Here is a 21,261-nt window from a genome sequence, read left to right as displayed (position 1 = left end):
CAATGATATCCCTATAATATCCCAATGATATCCCAATGCTGTAATGCACCTTGTGCATGTTGAACCGCTGCTCATGGATTCCACTTCTTCCCTGCTTTCTGCTTTCAGTGGAGCAGTGTTCTTGACTGCTGGATCCTAAGACTGAGATAAAGTCATCTCCAGGCTGGTCTTACCACATTTGAACTCCTCCATCAAGCCGGTAGGTGGTAATTCCAAAATTCCTTTTCCATACAATGCTAAAGCGCAACTTAGCACCCCGAGCCATTTTCTAGATGATTCATTTATGATTCTCTCAAATTCCTCCACCTCTGAAATAGCAACTTCATACACAGTCAAAGGCCACCTGATGTGCAAAACTAATAATTCACAATTATTCATGAATAATTATTACTATAGGCTATCGATACGATGATGGGGGTCTTGGACAACACTATCACTATAACAAGGACTATATTTGTATTTGACATAAGAAACAGCTTTACTTTGCACAAAAAAATTCAAAACATTGTTAATGAAAAGTGAAAACAAAACATTGTTTTTACGGATTTATCGCATTTGTCGACAGAGACCATCCTTTTTTCACCTTAAGGCCTATCTTCACTGCCATTACACTGAGAGGCACTAGGCTACTTTAGAAAGGAAAATGGGAGAACAACGCCTTGATCAGTGGACTAACCAGAGTGAGTACTATGCTGTGAAATACTAAACAAAATACTACTATTGTGTCTGACTTTTTTGTAGCGCATTACCGAAGGCCCCGACGAATGATACTGGAATATTTTCTTCACTGGCTGTGCGGCACAGAGCTAGTTGAGCCTAACTGCAAAACCTATGCTGCCATTTGGTAACATATTTTGATGAGTTATTTGATCAGTCAATTTAGCGACTCTGTGGTCAATATACTGCTGTCAGACTGTGTAGAGATTGTGTCTGCCAGACATCAAGATGCAGGTTTTATTTTAAAGAAGGAAGTTGCAGAACGCCTTCCTCAAAACAATTCACACCCAAATGAGGCAAAGGCCCCCTGCCTTCAAAGGCGCTTAGCTCTGTGCGCATGTCATGAAGTTACCAAACTCTACTAAACTTTATGCCATGCCCTTCTTTGATGTGCCAAAGAACCCACAATGCACTTCTAGTAAGTTGGGGCCCAAGATGTTGTTGTAAACAAATCAGTGTTTAAATTAATTACTGTTTGTTTGTATTATATTATATTTAATTTGCTTTTCTATTTGTAATTGGGTGTAATACCACAATATTACAGCAATTCATGACTACAGTGGTTAATGTTCCGTTTATGAAGAAGAAGTTAAATGGAGTAGATTTACAATTATTCCATGTTCATCTTATGATTATAACAGTTACATATTATGGTTATGTACAGTTACTTTAAAGGTACAATATGGAGTTTTCCTGCTGTGTTTAATATAAATGTTTCTAAACCTTGTGTGAAAAAAAAGCATATTCCTAAAGTTGTGATACTTTCATGCTTTTGTCATTTTAATTTCATTTTGATGTTTTCAAATATGCAAAAATAAATCAATGTTATGTATTCATCCAGCATGCACTACAGCTTTACATTGGAAATTCACCAAAGCCAATTCAAATTCATAATAATAATATGTTCGGAACGATACTGATACACTATTCAGCGGGCATCTCATCCTTTTTTGATAAGCAAAAAGATGTTTCTGACTTTCTTTAATTTCCATGGTACGCTTCTAAAGACAATGATTTGTTTTTATGTTTCCATAATTAAAATGTATATTTATTAATTTAAATATTTTTTTTTGATAATAGAACATAACACAAATAGATTTTATAAGTAGGCCAATTCTATTTTAGATACCCTTAAGTACAGGGTACTCAGGTGCCTTTAAGCTGTCAAGCTCTTCTATGTCTCATTACATATGTAACAGGTAAGGTCCATCATAAATATATGTACAGTACTTATACTTATGTTGTTGTTACATACAGTATATGTGAACTATACTGCATTAACACTCCATATTAACTATTTAAGTGTATTGTACTCAGCTCACATAAATAAAAATAGGTCCCATTAAAGGCTGTTTAGTACATTATAAAAATGTAAACGAAAAAAAAAGTTGCCATACATACTGTACATGCACATATACACAGTTTTCCTTCAGGAGAGGAACCATGACAACTGCCTTAATGAAAGCACCCAATCCAAATCAACTGTGTGTCGGGTACAACTCAGCCCCCAATGGCGCCATGAATAGCAACAACTGCATTACCTCTGCCACAAATGCATTCAGAGATTTTAAACAGACACATACATATACAATCCATGTACTCTATGTGCCGTCTCCTTAGTCTTAGTCCCTACACCTTACCTTAGTGTTCCCACTCATCATGTCCAATCGAAACTTTCCCTAAACCAAACAGGAAGCAAACGGAGCACCTATAAGCCTGACTCGCCCATATGTATGGACTGTTTGACTGCTGTGTAAAATCTACAGGCTCTCGCCCCCTACTCTCCCTCTTTTGAGTGGCCATGCAATAAAATATATTTGATGAGTCCACCCTCTCTGCTTCAATGAATGACTTCATCCCTACGTGAGCCCTCTCCCAACCAGCCTACGCGCTCACATTCATTACGCTAAACATCACCGAGGCACAATGGCTTCAGCAAACACACTTTGCTTTTCTTCTCCCATCAGAACCGCAGCGAAATGTGTATCTTCGTCCCCGCTTGGCACGGCGTGAAAGGGGAGACTTTAGGGGGTAGACGGTGAGGAGCCTTACGTGTGAGCAAACACCAAAACACTGACAATGGAGGAAGACACGCTTGTGTCCCTGTTTACACAGAGAGCATCACCACCATCAGCAGCAGCAGCACATCATGTTGTCTGGTCCGGTTGCTAAACAAACAGAAGACTAACAGTGGCTTATACAGTGGGTGATCTGATCCCCTAACTCATAGGCCTTTTTCTGTCAGGTAAGTAACAATCAACAGAGCTTCACAGGAGGCTGCTCTTATTGTTGTTTAATGGCCGCCTGAATGGCGCCCACCATGGCCATGGACATGGTCACGCAGGTCTGACTAACTATGACTTGTTTTGCCCTGAAAGGCCCTCCCTTCGCAGAGGCCATGAAACACACACAATGGCCCTAGTGCCTAGTTCAGGGTTATCAGAGCTCTGCACACATACAAAGGCCTCAGCAGCAGATGCTGTGACTGGGGGAAGGACATTACAAGCAGCCCTTAGTTATCCTCATGGGTCAAAAATCTCATCCCACTTTTCCCAAAGTACAGCTCAGTTAAGTGTATTATAATCACAGTGGTTTGGAGTGATAGTGAGGACAGCTCCAGACAAACAATAAAGCCACAATGCCATAAAATCCACATGCGAGTTTGTATGTTGTGTGAATGAATGAATGAATGAATGAATGAATGGATGGATGAACGAATGAATTAATGACAGAATGAAGGTCATAAAATACATGCGAGGGTGTATGTTGTATGAATAAATGAATGGATGGATGAAAGAATGAACAAATGAACAAATGAATTAATGACAGAATGAAGGTCCTGGTTATTGCCGAGATGACATCAAACCCACCTGGATCCTTTTACCTGGTGTTCTTCCCTGAGACAACAGGCCTCATGACAAAAGACTGAGTGTGTGCACTGGCATATGCAGCAGGTGGCAGCAAAGCCACACACCATATGTGCAGGTCCGTCATGAATAACTTATATGCCAAGCCAAACATATCAACAGACTTATCTGTTGTAAGTAAGCACTACAAACAGCAAAGAAAAGTAAACAATTAATCAAGCACACATCTATACGTGTGATGTTAAGTTACTATGTTACTGATGTGTTCCTTTTTCAATAGACCCGGGGTGTTAATTTTCCATTACATTTAGCACAGTTTAAACATGTTTAGTTTTCATATAAAAAAAAAGTAAGGTGGCTCTTAAATCACGAGTTGTGGTCCAGTGTTAACCTTTGGAAATGTGCGCTAAAGGTAATCAACCAAAGTGTTATAAAGATATGCTTAAAAAAACAGCCTGCACAGATTTTGGCCTGGCCTATCATGACTTTATTGGTCAAATTTGCCAGGCAGGAAATTGGTGTACCATACACTGGCAAGTTTGGGAAGTTAGTGTCTTCATGTACTCCTGACGCCCTTTCATTCAAATAACATCATTTTCCACATCCCTGCAGATATGTTACAGTTCAATCAACTCATCTTAATTTAGTCTAAATAAGACAAACTAAATAACAAAAAATAGCATATCTTTCGTTGTATCTCTGACACCAGTCAGTCCACACAGGACTTGCTACACTTCCCCCAACACACACACACACACACACACACACACACACACACACACAGAGTATGAGCCATATGGGCCCAGCATCAAGTATCATGCCTCATTCTACAATAAGGCACTGTGTAGTAGCATTAGCAGCTCTTACCTTTGTTACCCCCTTCCCTTTTAGCTCACTTACATCCTAACTTCACAGGGGTCCCGTCAGGTAATTCCAAAGCAATGCCTCTCCATTGTGTCCAGCAGGCACGGAAAACACACACACACACACACACCTCGGGTGCTTTAAACTACAGCAAGTAACATGCGGTAGGAAGCGCAAGGCCAATAATGTGACAGCTTTTCCAGAGGCTTGCGACTCCCCAACTCCACACTTGCCCAGCGGGGTTGTAATGCCTGAGTGGCTTTGGGATACATTTTTAATGAGGCCTATTATGCTTGTTTTCTCTTCCTGAATAGAAGCAGCGGCTCCGGGTTTCAAATGAGTACCGTTGGAGGGGTGGCAGCTTGGCATCTTGTGATCATTAACGAGGGACACTCTTTTAAAGTTCCGGGAGCTTAGCCCGGTGAGTGTGATGATGTAATAGCCTACCAGAGGGTGGAGCGAGACGGGTGGATTGGGATAATTTTGAGGTGTTTGTATAGAGACTGGGAAGAGTTCCCCTATTATATTCTAAGCCTCAAGTTCTCAACAGGGCTCCGTCAGGTCATTGATAAAAGTGTCCACAAGTCTTATCATCAGAGACGTAAAGACACATAATATGGCTAAAGGAGGGTGATCTACCGAATCCTTTAAAGGTCTACAATAGTCTATGGAATGGGATGGGATGGGAAAAGTATGCATATGGGATTGGAATAGAATGCATTTTCAGGTAGGAGAGGTAAGGGCTCTAGATAGAGTGATGGTTATTCAATACAATCAAAATGTAGTCTAGATGGAATAACAGTCTTCCACTTTATTGACCAAATCATACACAATTAGTTTGAAATGGAGCACTACCACAAGGAAATAACCCAATACTCAAAAAAAGTCAGGATATTTAGACTCGAAAGAGATGGTCAAGAATTGTATGTAATGTAAATGGATGGATTAGGAAAAATCAGTTCAGTTCTGCCATTCACATGGAATTCCAAGAAAGCCTTCGAGTAAGATTTAAGAAATTATTTAGCGAACCGCTCAAACGATCTGAAGCCAAGTGTGAGTAACAAAAAGGTTACGGAGCTTAGGTGACAAACCTCACCTATCCTGAACACACACTTACAGCAAGCAAAAAGAGGTGACCCAACTGATCTGGGAACAAAGACATGGAGGTGGTTTGCCGAGACAATTTTAAATATATCGGACACTCACTTTGATGTTTATTAATACTTGACCAAACCAGTCAGGTGCTCTTGCATTCTACACTTTGTAATATCATGGGGCCTTAACTGCTTTCAAAATGCCAGGGGTACTGCATATAATAATCTGTGGTAAAGCTTTACTTAAACTCTGTATCCATAAAACATTAATAAATGTGTATTAAGTATTCATAATGCATCATAGCACCTGACATAAGTCTATATAACTATTTATACATAGAAATGCCTGCACTCATAAAGTGCTATAATGTTGTAGTATAAGCCCTACACAACATTAGTATGAACGCTTGAATGGGGACACATAATGGCTCCATAAAGACCATTTAGTAAATAAACAGCTATCTCCACAAGGAAAAGATGTCTTCAATGACATTATTAAGACATTATTTTATAAGGTTATTATAAGGTCTAATACTATAATAGCGTAATGCTTTCAGGCCTTGGGCTCTGTAAAGCGCCCTCAGACAATCTTATTGTTTCGGCACTATATAAATAGAATTTAATTGAATTGAATCAATAGATCCAGTCATTACAATGCATAAGTAGTTATATAGACTTATGTCATTCATTGAGGCATCATGAATACTTGAGAACCCTTTATGAACATGTTTATAATACTTCATGGATACTAGGTTAAAGTGTTCCTAAATTTGTGTCAATTTAGTGTGCACAGTATATCAAGAAACTGACCTTCTGTGTGTGCTGGCCTGACTCGCTCTCCACACAAAATGCTGTTATGGTCTTCCTTGTGCTCAACTGTATGTGTACTGCAACATGATTAACATTATAGTCACTTCAGAGAAAGGTCCTTAAGTACACTTTACTGTATGACAGAAAAGCCAAGCAGCACATTATGTGAACCTAAACGCTTTTAAGAGGCACTCTAATGAGGCACCTTACTGAGGCACCCTAATGAGTCACTTTGGCTTACTTCTTATCACTAGCTTTTCCATAAAGTCTTTGAGTCACATTAACACGGTGGAAGTGGTTACAGTCAAGACAAATCAACTTTTACAAGTAGAGAACCAAATTAGGTGTAATTTATTCATACAGTCCTTTTGCCAACACACTGCAAGTGTCAATGTGCATAATTCTTTCGCGTCGCCATTTCTCACCTGCTCAGACATGTCCAGTATCTGACTTCTTAGATCTTTAAAATCTCACAAAACCTGAAACTGTTGACAGCCTACTTTACACACGCTCAAGAGCATTTCCTTTACAGTCCTCGAGCACAAGAGTATCTTGTGAGGAATTGTTTATTTCTTCACAATCTGGATGACATCCTCGTGCTCCATGATGTGCGTAAGTCCCACCCTTTGTGGACTGTACTTTGTGCTCGTCCCCTGGAAACAACAGAGGGTCAGGTTTTTAAAGGCACCATAAAAAAGGTCACACATTCACCTGTGGCAGACTGACGATTCCATGTCAATTCAACCGTTTTTTTCTTCTTTATTTTGTTCTCTATTATAGAGACATTGGGGGGATTAGTTCAATTATAGACCAAGTTAAGGGGTTTCATTCAGTTTAGCACATTTCATAGGGATTCGTGTCAGTTAAGCTCCTCAAAAATAGAAGAAAACAAAAACCTGTAAGAGTGGCTGTGACGTAATTAACAAAAGTTAAATATATGAGGTTGATTTGACATGGAATGCCCCTATAGGCCAGGGAAAGCAGGCAAGCATAACCATAAAAAAAAAAAAAACATAACCTGTGAGGACAGAGTACATAATAACTTACCCACACCAAGGCATACTTGAACTGGCCGGCTAATGTTCTGTGAATTCGATGACACTGCAAAAACACGTAATGATTAATTAAAGAACAAACCGTTTCCTCAAAACTAGCCAGCTTTACATACTGGCATCTACGTGCTGCATATCCACTCAACATCTTTTATTCCATGGATTTGTCTAATCACTAACTATTTCCATTGGGTTCTGTGAGAACAGTTATTACGTCTTACGGTTTGTTTTCAGAAGAGACAACACATACCGCATGTTCTACTGACGCCCCTCTTCTCATGATGATGGGATCACCGAAGTCGGGTCGTTCTAAAACAAGACAGGAAATTCATTTTAGAATTTCAGAGGAGTGGAACACTTAGTCCTGACGCACACCATAACAAAAAATTCTATTTTTATACACAAGCTGCATCAAATCATTCTTCTTTAACTTCCTCTGTGCCATTCTGCCAAGTACCGACAACGCCAAAAGGACATTAATTTACATGCATATAAATAAATATAAAATAATGTAATATGTACAGTATTTAATAAATAGACATTGTAATATATACAGTATTTAATACGTTGACAGTGTACCTCCCCTCTTCTTGGTGTACAAGCAGATAAGAGCCAGGTATTCCCAGAGCTCCTCCAGGAGGTAGTCGAGATTCAGGCTCATACCACAGCTACAAAAGACAAACAAACAAACAAACAAACAAACAAAACATGATGGGTCTTGTGATGTTGGGAGTCAACATGCTGGTTTATAACGGAGTAGAGGGCAACATAGCAGGAGCTTATGTAGAACATGCAAGACAATGCTCTGGGTGTTTTTAAAATAATAAGTGGGTGTTTTAAAAGAATAAGTGGGTGTTTTTTGATGTTTATACTTCGTGGAATCAACCAGACAGTGTGCTCTGAGGAATCACCTGATGACCACGCTATGATCTCTGCGAGCCAATCGGTCAACCTCCTCCATTGAAATCTGGTCCACTTTGTTGTACACCTGTAAGCAAAGAATAACATCTAGGTCACACATTCACCTGTGGCAGACTGACGATTCCATGTCAATTCAATCATTATTTTCTTTTCTTTTAGACATGGGGGGATTAGTTAAATTATAGACCAGGTTTAGGGGTTTCATTCAGTTTAGCACATTTCATAGGGATTCGTGTCAGATACAGCACCTCAAAAAAAGAAGAAGAAACAAAAAAACTAACACATTGTGTATTTGATTTCTGATTGTACAACTGTAAGATCCCCATCATGAATGAATATTAACCATCTACACTTCGATTACATCTCATGCTTATTACATTTGAAAGCAGTGGGTTTGAGTCAGCGTTGATACTTACATACAAGCAAGGCATATAAATTCTGTTTCCTACAATGACATCGATGAATTCATCTGGTGTGCAGTCCTCTCTGAACAAAACCTCTGCGTTGAAGATTTCTACAGAAATGGTTAAGTTCAATAATTGTTTACGGACTCTAGTTTGCAATAATAGGTTTCTGTTTGTTTTCCAAATGCACCCTGATGAATGGACCTTATGGCAATGGGTAAAGGATACTGTACTCGTGCAGAATAAGCTGCACCAGTTTTTCAGAGCACTGTGTGAGAGGCAATGTTGAGTTGAAGGATAGTCCACCACCTTTCTTGGGCTGAAAGAGGAATAGAAGTCAACATTAAAGTCACTACAAATACAGTGTGCAAGTGTGTGTGTGTGTATGGGGAGGGGGTTGTAGTCAGTAAAGGGGGGAAAAAAAATATCCAAAGTTGTTAGTTGTTAGATTATGAGATTTCAATAACACCATTACTTTATTTCAGGCCTATGAATAGAATATGCATAGATAGAATGCTGTACCTTGAAGTAAATATTTGGTTTTGCGGCGTTAAGTCTTATGCCAACAGACTCCAACTCTTTTTCCAGCAGTCCTCTACAATAACAACAACACAAGATCATTTATGAGAAGACGAGCCCTTAGATAAGGATTCAAATACAGCCTGTGGTTATTAATCACCAACAGCAACTTCTCATTGCAACTTCGATACAAAACGGTTACTGTGATGGAGACTACCACAACAGTCGAATGTGAGCTACGACTGCCTCAACACTAAGCCTGGCCATTTGCTGATGAGGGTCCAGTGAATGGCTATTACCAGTGGCTAGTCCCATCCCTTCGCTACATTTAGTGGGGAAAGTATTTATATGAACCCCTGCCGATTTCACTAGTTTGGCCACTTGCAAAGAAATGCGTGATCTATAATTGTAATGGTAGGTCTATTTTAACAGTGAGAACCAGAATATCAACAAAAACACAGAAAACTGCATTTTATAACAGTAAGGTATTGATTCGCATTTGTTGCGGCAAATAAGTATTTGAACCCCTGTATGTACTTATTGCAAATACTTATTTTCCCCACTGTATGTCAAAAGAAGTGGATGGAGTGGCACAGCCTATGCCTTCTGTGAACCTCCAGGAGAGGTGGACTCTTATGTGAACCTCCAGGAGAGGTGGACTCTTATGTGAACCTCAGGCACCGCAGGAATGGTTGAAGCACTGGGTGTAAGCTGTGTATTTCTGGATGCATCTGATGGATGTGGCGGATCGGCTGTTTCTCTGTGGGTGAGTACTGCCTTATGAACATGTTAAGATAATGAAACCTGAAGTCTGTGCTCACCTCTGGACATCCCCCTTTGTTGCGTCCAGCATCATGATTACAACATCAGCAGTTCTGGCCACTGCGATGACTTGCCGACCTCTACCCTTCCCTATCAGAGAAAGGCAGCGAGAGAAGAGTGAATACCAAGAAAATAATGTGTGTGTGTGTGTGTGTGTGTGTGTGTGTGTGTTACATACCCTGAGCAGCACCCTCAATGATCCCAGGCAAATCCAAGAGTTGTATGTTGGCACCTTTGTACTAAAGTAACAAAACACATAGGATGAGTCCATTTATACAAACAGATGCTTCCATGACAGATCAACCGAGCCTTCCCAACTGACCATCTTGTATTTGCTTTGTACTATGTATATGTTAATAATAACATTTTACTCTATAATTTTAAGCCTGTATCTTCTTTAGTATCTGAGATACAGAGACTTTGAAAAAAAAGTCATGACCCTTATTTCACTGCAGTGAAATGGTGTTGCTAAAAATTCGCCAAGCCTCCATATCTCAGAAACTAAAAATGATAAAAAGCCGAAAATGTTACACACATTATTTACTCAAGTATTAAGCAAATCCCAGATGGTCAGTCAGGTAATTATTCTCAAATCTGTTGATTTGACATAGAATTACCCAAATGCAAGCATCAAACATAGAATGTTTCCTAAAGAGAGTAAATATAATGTCCAGAAAACCTACCGAAATGACACCAGGGATGCATGTCAATGTGGTGAACTCATAAGACGCAGCTTCACTTTCAGTTGCAGTCATTAAGCTAAGGAAAGTGGACTGCAAGAAAAGGAAACATTAAGGAGCACTTCCAATACAAACACAATGACCAATCACCTCAAACTCATGGGACGTTGTCACACTGACAAGTTCACTTACCTTACCCACGGATGGAAACCCAATAAGCGCTACCCTGGCATCACCAGATTTCATTACATCAAAGCCTTCACCCTTGGCTCCAGCATTTTTAGAAGGTTCCAAAAGTTGAGCTCTGTATTTGGCTAACTTGGCCTTCAATAATCCTAGATGGTACTCGGTAGCTGCGAAAAAGAAGTTTCATTCATTTCAAGTTAAAGGACAGGCATAGGTCTGGAGCATGCTCTGTTTTACATTTGCGCAGGGTAAAACACAATTCCATATATGTTTAAGTTCACAGTAAAAAAAATCATATTTACCTTTATTTTTTTGAGTCCGACCAATTTCTCTCTCGATTTCCGCTATTTTCTCGAGAATCCCCATGATTCCTGTATTCTTAGAGGTCTATATTCTCAGATTACTGTAAAATAAACACTTTGTTTAGACACAAGAAATAACGTTACATGGCTGTTTTACACAGCTAACATTAACTTAGCAGGATGAGATGTGGCAGAGGAACAGCTAACTTCGCTAGCTAACTACTTTTGGGATGTAACGTTTGTTAATAACGCAAAAACGAATGTTTATAACCTTCCATTCATATTGTTAGAAGAGTATTTTAAATGTCATCATTCAGCTAAATGACAACATATTCTGAACAATATAATATTTACACTTTGATTCTGGTCGAACTCTGCAGCATGCCGAGAAAATGACATCACAAACCGGAAATACACAGTCCTGTTACAAAGTCTTCCGACAGGAAATAAGTGATATCTCGCTTTGCAAATGGTTCCTGATGGAGAGGGCATTGTCTTTGTCTAATTTATTTCAGGCTATATGTATTGTACAGTTATATGTTACATCTGTAATTAAATACATGTTATGACTAAAGATTGTCATGTCCATGTGTCTTGGGCTTATATTCATTTTCTAGATGTGAAGTAATACGCCCTTCCTGGGAGCAATACCCATCAATCCCATGATGCAAGACTAAACATGGCTGCGCCGTATGGATCCAGATCATCGGGCGAAACTTCAGCGACTTTTCAAGGCTTTCCATTCAATGTGTCAGGAAGACCGCCTGATGACACTTCTGGTACAGATCAAGAAAAAGCCGGGGAGCCAAAGAAGAAACCATGCAGAGCTTGTACAGATTTTAAGTCATGGATGAAAATACAGAAGACGCCGACTCCGACAGCACAGGTGAATTGGGTTCATAGTGCATTCCAGTAAGTTTAGATACTACACTTCTATGCGAGAAGTGGACTGGTAGTGTAAAGTTATTGATCCTAAGTTGTCAGCAACAATAGACAGTGAAACATTGCAAGCGACACTCTTTTAAGGCTTTTTCTAGTATGATGTAGGCTAACATTAATGTTAGAGAGGCAACGTGACTCCAGATCGATTTGTCAGGTCATTTGAGTGGACAGCGTTAGCTTGGCAGCTAATCAAATATTTGTAGGCTACTGTTACAGAGTTTACCTAGAAAGCTTTCACTGTAACATTTGGTAATCTGTCACAAGCCAAATGTTCAGTATAACGGCTTAGGCAGAATGGAGAGAGTAAAGAATCGCACCGAGTTTAGTCAAAATATTGTAATTTTAAGAGGTATCCTGTTGTTATAGACCTGTGTTTGTTAATGATGTTATACATTTATTTGCTTAATTTTGGTGTTTGCCAAAGCCAACCTGTTGTATTAACTGTAATTAACCAAGGCTAAATAATGTGTTGGGTATATCCCTGTTGCTAGGTAATTTAATTTGTCTCTGAAATATATGACCATCTTCTAGGTGACAAAGCCGGTAGAGAGTGAGACGCCAGTTGAGTGTCCACTCGACAGAGAGGAACTGGGGAAATGTTCATGGTCCTTCCTTCACACAATGGCTGCTTACTACCCAGTGTCGCCAAGCTCCAGCCAGCAGCAAGACATGACACAGTTCATCAACCTTTTCTCAAAATTCTTCCCTTGTGACGAGTGTGCAGAGGATTTGAGGGCAAGGTAATTGTGCTATAGAGATGTATGTTAAAATTGATGGCTGTACAGCCATGGTCACATCATAACAACTCAGTTCATACTGAATGGCACATCGGAATGGAAGAAAGGAAATCTTGTCAGTTTTTATACCAAAACCTTTCTTGAGGCACTTGTGGAGAAGGAGCAGGTATTAATAGCTAGAAGGTTGTACCTTCCTGCACCACCAAATACTATTGTATCAGAACCCATCTTTCTCAAACAAAGCTTTAGTGGAGTTGTGGCTGATGTGGAGATGTTACACTTTTATACTATTGCATATTACTTTTACCAACCCGTTACTTCCATTCTTTGTCAGATTGAAAACAAACCAGCCAGATGCAAGCAACCAACGCAACCTCTCGCAGTGGCTGTGCCGTCTCCATAATGACATTAATGTTCGATTAGGCAAGCCAGAATTTGACTGCTCCAAAGTGGACGAGCGATGGAAAGATGGCTGGAAAGATGGATCTTGTGACTGACACCCTAAAAGCAGGGAGTAGGAAACACTGGGAATAATTATGGTGATAGAGGCTATTATTTGTGAGATTAAAATGTTTGTTGTATAAATCTGCAAATAAAACCGACAGTGTATGTTTATTTAAATTTCATGTTTTTATTGAGGTGTTTATTTGCTTTGTACAGATCCATTTGTTTTGCCTCTTAAATTTAATCTTGACGAGAATACAGATAATTTGATTATGTAAATGCAATATGGGTCCAGGTTTTCACAGCACTTTAATTTATCACGTCTATCCCTTTCCATGTGTTTTCTGAAAGAAAGAAAGAAAGAAAGAAAGAAAAATAAAGTTCCATTATGTAACTGGATGACTGTCCCACTATTTTATTGATTGCCTCATTGAAACTGAATTTAGGTTCAATACACAACCAGCTTGCTTTTCTTAAGTCCTCTGGTACACTGTTCAAAGTAACTGAAAACTGTGTGTACTCATCAACAAAATACTTGCTCACAAAATTCAAATATATTCTAAAAACACACATTGTCAATGGGAAGTGCTGACTGAACATTTGCAAATTCAACCAGCGCCCCATTTAATTTGTACTGTATTTAGACTGCATGGTGTTTAAAATAGTTTTCACTCTTGTGCCGTTAGCAAAACCTTTACATAGCAGTTGTACAGTGTTTATTTATAAAGGTAAGTACTGCACTGAGATGGGATTGACATAAAATAGGACATCTGTCTGTGTTTGGTATAAGACATTGTAAACTGATGAACAAAACACAGTTCAATCCTTGAATTCTAAAACCGTTTTCAACACTACGGCCATGATGCATGTCGTGGTGTTGTGTTGCATAAATGTTTTTTTCAATGTTGTTCAAGAGTTGCCATAGTTCCATTTTAAAAGTTTTGGAAAAAGTAATGAATTCACTACAACTGACTTAATTTCTATAACACGAGGAAGAGATCATCTGCACAGACCTGCTGTGACCGCCAACTGGTCGGTAGAGGCTGCTAAAGAGACCACGATCGTGCACGAAGTCTTCTGGCTGGTGCACGCCGCTACCATGCAGTGGGGTGTGTGCACAACAGATCCTACCTATCTGGAAACCAAAGACTGGAGCCTGAAGAGCAGCGAGAGGAAAGATGGACGGAGTAGGCTCCTTTGGCGCTGGTAGAGCAGGGGCTGTCTTCGACCCTATCGCTTATATTCAACAGCCGACGACAATCCTAAGACTAGTAGCCTGGGTAAGGTTGTTTTTTTCATTATGGGGCGTATATGTCATGTTTTTCATATTTACTGAGGGAAAGATGGAACGGTAAGTGCAAGCCATATTTGTATTGATGGATGCTGTAAATTGAAATTTCACAGCGCGAATAATGACGCTCGTAACGATATTCTGTTCCTTTCGGCCTGTAGTCCTTTTCCTCTCCCATAATAGCTTATTGAGGGGTTAAATATATCAAAAATCTCAAAATTAATTTGATTTTGTCTAGCTAATTTTCCATGATTAGCTGCCAATTCTGCATGCTTATATCGAATTCGATTTTTCTTCCATTTCATTATGATTGGCCATTTCAGAACGTTTATCATGCTTGGGTTTTAGGTTGCCTTCGAAAAAATACAGTTAATAATGTTTTTATTTAATTATACCACAAAAACACTACGGTGGCTATTTAATACATTTCAAGATTTGTATTCCAATTGAATAGCCGTTTATGATAGCCTATCATAATACGTCCATATGCAATATCATAACAATATCTCGTTATGGTTGTTTTTCTACATGAAATTGGTTTGCTTGAAGCTTACATCAGGGCTAAGAAGGGCACAATCCCCGCCTATCCGACCCCCCTTCCATCTTTAGTTATGTCAGTATAAAAGCTCCTTTTAGTTACACGTCCCTTGTGTGCTTAGCCATGATAAGAAATTGTGGATTGCTCCAACCTTATCTTTTTTTCTTTGCACACAACGACATTAATAACCAATATTTTGTCAATAATATACGTATCTCATGACACAAACGTTTCATGAGAGCCCGTTAAAGGTAGCTATGATTTCTGTAAAGACTGGGAGTTAATATGAATCTCTTCACTTGTTGATACTGTACAACTGTCTCTTGTTAGATATCAAAGGGGCTTGCAAGCAATTGTATATTCCAGTACTTTGTGACCAAATACAATGAGGTCAAAACCTCTAAGCCTTCCATGCATTTTTAGCTCCAGAACAGTACAACTTAGAAACTAAAACCAATTATTTCAGGATATGCTATCACAAATCCTTTGTGTAGGGCCTATGTGGTTCCTATAAGGACTAATTTATTTCGGATTTGTGATCATGAAATGTAATATTTAGGGAATTAATGACCTGAATAAAAATGACCAGGCCTATTTAGCCTGAGTTAAACCCTGAGCCCCATGCATTCTTAGTAACAGGAGTTTGGCCTGTCTTTTCTATATTAAAGTGTATTTTTGGGAAACCGTAGCAGGATGACTGTTTAATGGGCTCACAAAGTATTATTTTCCAACATGAATAGACTAACAATTGGTAAGACCTTTTAGAGAAAGTCTGATGCAACACGTACTTAACGGTCACATCTGGTCATGCTGAGGCAGCTTTATCATCAGATCACCAGCATGGTGGTAAAATATACATTAAATAAATTAAAACCGTTAGCAGATAACAGTTACAACATAATGAAAAGAGGGCAGCTAAGCTTTCTCAACTGAAACTGGCCTTTGATGATGTTTATGTATATACTTGATTCCTACTGCCTTGCTGCTATAACACCTGATTTTCCCTAAATCTTTATCTTACATCCATGTGGATCCATCAAACAGTCCATCTATCGACTGTGTCATGTGATCTCCAGCCATCCCATGTCCCATCAGTCTTCTGATTTTTATGTCTAAGTATTGATCTAGTGAATACTGCCCTGTGAGACCCACATAATCACTAGACCTAGATTACTATGGACTCAAGTGTTTATTCATATAATATTTTCTGCTCTACTTTGCAACCCCAAATCATTCTGCATCGTCTTTGCAGATTTTCTCCATTGTGGTGTTTGGGTCTATCGTGAACGAGGGCTACATAAACATCGGGAGCGAGAGACTGTACTGCGTCTACAACAAGAACAACGATGCCTGCAACTTCGGGATCACCACTGGCATCATAGCCTTCCTGGGATGCCTCTTCTTCCTGTTCTTGGACGTGAAGTTCCAGCAGATCAGCAGCATCAAGGACCGGAAGAAGGCAGTGATGGTTGAGATCGGCTTTTCAGGTAGAGCACCTCTCCCAGACCTCTAGTCAGATAAGAGCAGCGGGAAACATGGGGTATCTGTGCCACTCTCAACTAGTTAGTCAGTAGTGGTGGCAGTGATGGTTGAGATCGGCCTTTCAGGTAGAGCACCTCTCCCAGACCTCTAGTCAGATAAGAGCAGCGGGATACATGGGCAGGGGTGCAGATAGCACTGGGGACGGGGGGGACACGACCCCCCCAGATTCATAGTGACCCCGATCCGTCCCCACCACTCTCCCTACAAAAGGCAGCAATCATCAGTTAATAACTCTGCACAGCTGATTAGGCGATGTTAGCGTCCCCCCCAGTTAAAAAATCTCATCTGCACCGCTGAACATGGGCTATCTGTGCCACTCTCAACCTGTTATTCAGTAGTGGTGGATGGTGTGATTGGACCACTGAATGGGAAACTTCGGTGTCTACCCTCAAGTTACACATTGTTCTTCCTTCAGAGCCACACTGGCTGCTAGACAGCCATCTGAAATATGTTAAACATATACACCAACATGTCAACAGAATTGGGTTGTCACGCATGAAAGAGTTGGGATTGTAAATCAGAGTTGTCAGTTCCTGGCTTGGCTTTTGTGCTGTGTCTAATGCATTTGCTTTTCTAATGGAAGTGTGTGTGTGTGTGTGTGTGTGTGTGTGTGTGTGTGTGTGTGTGTGTACATTTGAATTCACTATCAAAGACAGTACAATAAAAAGGGAAAATTATGCTAAAACAGAGCACTGGCCATAACTCGTAATATGACTGTCCTACATGGAAAAATGACTGTGCCTAAAATATTGTGCTTAAGGCCTTAAAGTCACCACTGCTGAACCAGTATTCCGCAGGTTCCCATTCAAAACAAGACATTCCTTATTATGAGAGATTGGAGAAGGCTGAAACACATGCACACAGGAATGAATGATGTCACTCATTGGCCTAACCCATGTCTAGAATCTGAGTCACAATTGACAATGGCTGACTGATTGACTGACTGAAATCAGTTGCTATGCTATGCTGTCCTGCGCGGTTGTTATGGGCAACATTTGTTTTTTTCAGTTCTGCACTGAACTAGGCTATTCCGTGTTTACAGGTTTCTGGACGTTCATGTGGTTTGTCAGCTTTTGCTTCCTGGCCAACCAGTGGAGCCGCACCACTCCAGACGAGCTGCCCTTGAACCAGGGGGCAGACGCCGCCCGCGCTGGCATCGCCTTCTCCTTCTTCTCCATTTTCACTTGGGTGAGCACCCCAAAGTCACACTAACACCAGCACCGAAGCAGTTCAATCTGTTATGTTAATTTCCATGTTTGAATAATTAGAATGTGAATCATTGTTAGTAGTGCGACTGCTAGAATAATACTTCCTTGTTATCACTAACCATAAGGCGTTTTTCTGAAGGCACTTACCACACAATGATTGTTTAGGTGTTTGTATTCATTGGAAACGAAACTTTTGACCTTTGTGAGATTAGTTTCACAGGAGGAATTTGTAGAACTATGTAGACACACCAAAAACACAGATTGGATGCTGTGAGACATTTGCCTCAATCCATACTTCATGTTGAGAGGAGCTATGCCTAACAGGAGAGCTAAACCTATTTATATGCACTACTTGTGAATAGGAGGACACTAATGAATGAATCAGATTCCCTCAACTGCAGCTGCTCTTAATCCGTAAGCGGTAAAAAAAAAAGAAAGAAAAAAAAAGAACAGTGTCTACACACAGCAAGCCACCTTACTGTTTCCTCTCAGTCTATTTACATCCGGATGTTCTCTTTAGGCCTCAGGCTTCCGAAGGCGAGTACACAAAGACTGGGGAAACAGAAAAAGAGCCGTCCTCGGGCTAAGAATAAGTCATTACATCATGGCCCATCTATGCCACATAGACCTGAACTACATTAGTGGGAAAAATAGTGCTCCACATACGTGAGGAGGCTGACGCGGGGAAATGGGAGCGATCACACAAAAGCACTACTCCAGTCTTCTATCGCGGCTAACAGCACTACTCCAGTCTTCTATCGCGGCTAACAGCACTACTCCAGTCTTCTATCGCGGCTAACAGCACTACTCCAGTCTTCTATCGCGGCTAACAGCACTACTCCAGTCTTCTATCGCGGCTAACAGCACTACTCCAGTCTTCTATCGCGACTAACAGCACTACTCCAGTCTTCTATCGCGGCTAACAGCACTACTCCAGTCTTCTATCGCGGCTAACAGCACTACTCCAGTCTTCTATCGCGGCTAACAGCACTACTCCAGTCTTCTATCGCGGCTAACAGCACTACTCCAGTCTTCTATCGCGGCTAACAGCACTACTCCAGTCTTCTATCGCGGCTAACAGCACTACTCCAGTCTTCTATCGCGGCTAACAGCACTACTCCAGTCTTCTATCGCGGCTAACAGCACTACTCCAGTCTTCTATCGCGGCTAACAGCACTACTCCAGTCTTCTATCGCGGCTAACGGCACTACTCCAGTCTTCTATCGCGGCTAACGGCACTACTCCAGTCTTCTATCGCGGCTAACGGCACTACTCCAGTCTTCTATCGCGGCTAACAGCACTACTCCAGTCTTCTATCGCGGCTAACGGAGGTGAAAGGGAAGCGCGGGACTTGTCCCCATGTGCACCAGAGGCTATGAATAGGGTGCAGCTCCACTGCTGTCTCCTGTGTGTGTGTGTGTGTGTGTGTGTGTGTGTGTGTGTACAACTACAGTTAAGACTACACCCGTCTCAGGCAGACGAGGTCAGAGATCTCCAAAAGCACCTGTGTGGAGGAATCCCCATACTAATGACTTATTAACACAGACCTGGGCAAAGTGCGGCCCCAGGGCCATTTGTGGCCCTTTTGGCTGTCCCTGAGCGGCCCGCAGAGGTCAATGGTAAATTAGGAATCAAACATAAATACCTGTACTGTGTGTTTTTACTATGCCTGCACCACATTTTCATACCAGTAGCAGTAAATCAAAACAATACAATGTAATGTTTTTTTATAAAGAGCTAACATTTATATTGAGCAGAATTGAGTTCAGCCTATTGGTCCGGCCCTCCACTTTCTCATGTGGCCCCTTGGGGAAATCAATTGCCCACCAACAACACACAGGTGTGGGGGTGAGAGTGCTAGAGGGCCAGCCCACAGCACTGTACCACATTTATACATTATAAATAATGTATTGGTAGATTTTTGGGACGTTGGGTTGTAAATCCCACCAAATGAATGACCAAGGACAACCGATGAGATAATTCAAGGAAATATGTCATTTGAAGGAATATTTTGACTGGAAGGCGATCTGTGAACCCTGTGTTCACAGCTCCTGACTGTGCACTTTATTTAGGTCTAAGGGTCCAGATACCTGATCATGATGTTCTTACTTTGAAGCCTGTGCAACACACTCTCACACAGTGGTGTAGTGGTCCCTGGAGAAGTGGGTATACTCTTCATTTTTTTAAGCAGCCCATACAGCACAGGATAAACGCCCTGTTTTGAGAAGTGGGTATACGCAATGCTGACAGAAAAATAAGTGGGTATACTCTGTTTACCTGCGTATACCCTGGACTACACCACTGCTCTCTCAGTCAGTTCACTACTCCCACCTGCCTGCTGAATGTCATAGCAAGAATCTTACCGTCTCTTTTTGCCTTTAAGGTGCCGTCCGTGTTTCTAATCCCATACACTTTTTGTCAAATTCAGCAAATTGCTCCTCGTGGTCATCTAGATTGCGTTAAAAAAATCTCGGGTGTAAACAATCCTAGCCAATCGTAGTGATAGTAGTGATATACACAGTGAAGCACACTAACCCGGAGCAGTGAGCTGCTTTTTGAGCGCCTGCAGTGATTGGGGTTAGGTGCCTTGCTCAAGGGCACTTCAGGGCGCTATTATTTGTGTTGCATGTATCAAAACTTATACACATGATGTGTTCTCATTCTTCAGGCTGGTTTGACTATACGAGCCGTGCAGAAGTTCCTCCTGGGGACGGACATGAGCCTCTTCACCACGGAACACTTGGACGGCAACGCCACCATCCAGCCGTACCCTACCGGCACCGGGGCTGAGACCACCGACACGTACCAGAGTCCCCCCTTCACCGAGAACCTGGACTCTACCGCCCCCTACCAGGTGCCCATCTACTAGCGGATGGAGACGCAGCAACATCAAAGTGGAGCAGGTCCAACCAAATGTGTCTGTGTCAAGGGGAAGTTTGGGTGGGTGAGTGGGTGGGGAAAGGGGGAGGCGGGGGGGGGGATGGGTGGCTCACCTGACCGAGGTGGTGTAACAGTGTCCATAGGTAGTGCTGTGCTGTGATCCTCTGTGCAGGTTTTTTTTCGATCGTGGTGTCAACTTTCATCCTGATCTGTTTTAGGTAGTTCTGCGTTGCTATGCTAGGTGGTACCTGAAAAATATATATATATATATATATAAAAACACGCTGCACATCGCACCCAAAAGCCATCAAAGGGTCTCTCTGAAAGCTTTAAACCTCAGAGCAAAGTGGAATTAATTTGACCTGGTATAAAAGGAAGTATTTATGATGTGTGGTACAATGTTCTTTCAAGTGTTCGTACCTGTAGGTGTTGGGAGAGGAT

General features: G+C 41.0%; 3 protein-coding genes across 3 annotated transcripts; 2 read left to right on the top strand and 1 right to left on the bottom strand.

The window, feature by feature from the left end:
• Nucleotides 1-6,671: 6,671 nt before the first annotated feature.
• Nucleotides 6,672-11,655, bottom strand: drg2 (developmentally regulated GTP binding protein 2). The gene is made up of 14 exons (XM_080855931.1): nucleotides 11,593-11,655; nucleotides 11,239-11,339; nucleotides 10,943-11,103; nucleotides 10,754-10,843; nucleotides 10,249-10,309; nucleotides 10,070-10,160; nucleotides 9,252-9,324; nucleotides 8,958-9,048; nucleotides 8,742-8,839; nucleotides 8,316-8,392; nucleotides 7,984-8,072; nucleotides 7,655-7,713; nucleotides 7,400-7,453; nucleotides 6,672-7,005 (listed from the first exon to the last, which is right to left on the bottom strand). Exons 2-14 carry the CDS (start codon nucleotides 11,300-11,302, stop codon nucleotides 6,919-6,921), a joined length of 1,095 nt encoding a protein of 364 aa, XP_080712057.1. The 5' UTR covers nucleotides 11,303-11,339; nucleotides 11,593-11,655; the 3' UTR covers nucleotides 6,672-6,918.
• Nucleotides 11,656-11,917: 262 nt separating this feature from the next.
• Nucleotides 11,918-13,760, top strand: gfer (growth factor, augmenter of liver regeneration (ERV1 homolog, S. cerevisiae); the record flags this gene model as incomplete). The annotated part of the gene is made up of 3 exons (XM_080857061.1): nucleotides 11,918-12,124; nucleotides 12,712-12,920; nucleotides 13,252-13,760. The coding sequence occupies 3 exons, from the start codon at nucleotides 11,918-11,920 to the stop codon at nucleotides 13,412-13,414; spliced, it is 579 nt and encodes a 192-aa protein (XP_080713187.1). The 3' UTR covers nucleotides 13,415-13,760.
• A 779-nt stretch (nucleotides 13,761-14,539) lies between these two features.
• Nucleotides 14,540-20,809, top strand: syngr3a (synaptogyrin 3a; the record flags this gene model as incomplete). The annotated part of the gene is made up of 4 exons (XM_080857187.1): nucleotides 14,540-14,641; nucleotides 16,443-16,677; nucleotides 17,775-17,920; nucleotides 20,609-20,809. 4 exons carry the CDS (start codon nucleotides 14,540-14,542, stop codon nucleotides 20,807-20,809), a joined length of 684 nt encoding a protein of 227 aa, XP_080713313.1.
• Nucleotides 20,810-21,261: the final 452 nt, after the last annotated feature.

This window comes from Sprattus sprattus, assembly GCF_963457725.1.
Source record: "Sprattus sprattus genome assembly, chromosome: 18".
In the NCBI taxonomy this organism is placed as follows: domain Eukaryota; kingdom Metazoa; phylum Chordata; class Actinopteri; order Clupeiformes; family Clupeidae; genus Sprattus; species Sprattus sprattus.
The sequence above is the reverse complement of the archived record's forward strand: the minus strand, read 5'-3'. Positions and strand labels throughout refer to the sequence as shown.

Bases quoted from the DNA above. Each gene is read 5' to 3' on its own strand.
- drg2 (XM_080855931.1), bottom strand. From the start codon at position 11,302: ATGGGGATTCTCGAGAAAATAGCGGAAATCGAGAGAGAAATTGGTCGG. The intron at 8,393-8,741 runs GTAAGTATCAAC...CTTTGCTTACAG, and splicing joins TTTATATGCCTTGCTTGTAT to GTGTACAACAAAGTGGACCA. The intron at 7,006-7,399 runs GTAAGTTATTAT...TGTTGTTTCCAG, and splicing joins TCAAGTATGCCTTGGTGTGG to GGGACGAGCACAAAGTACAG.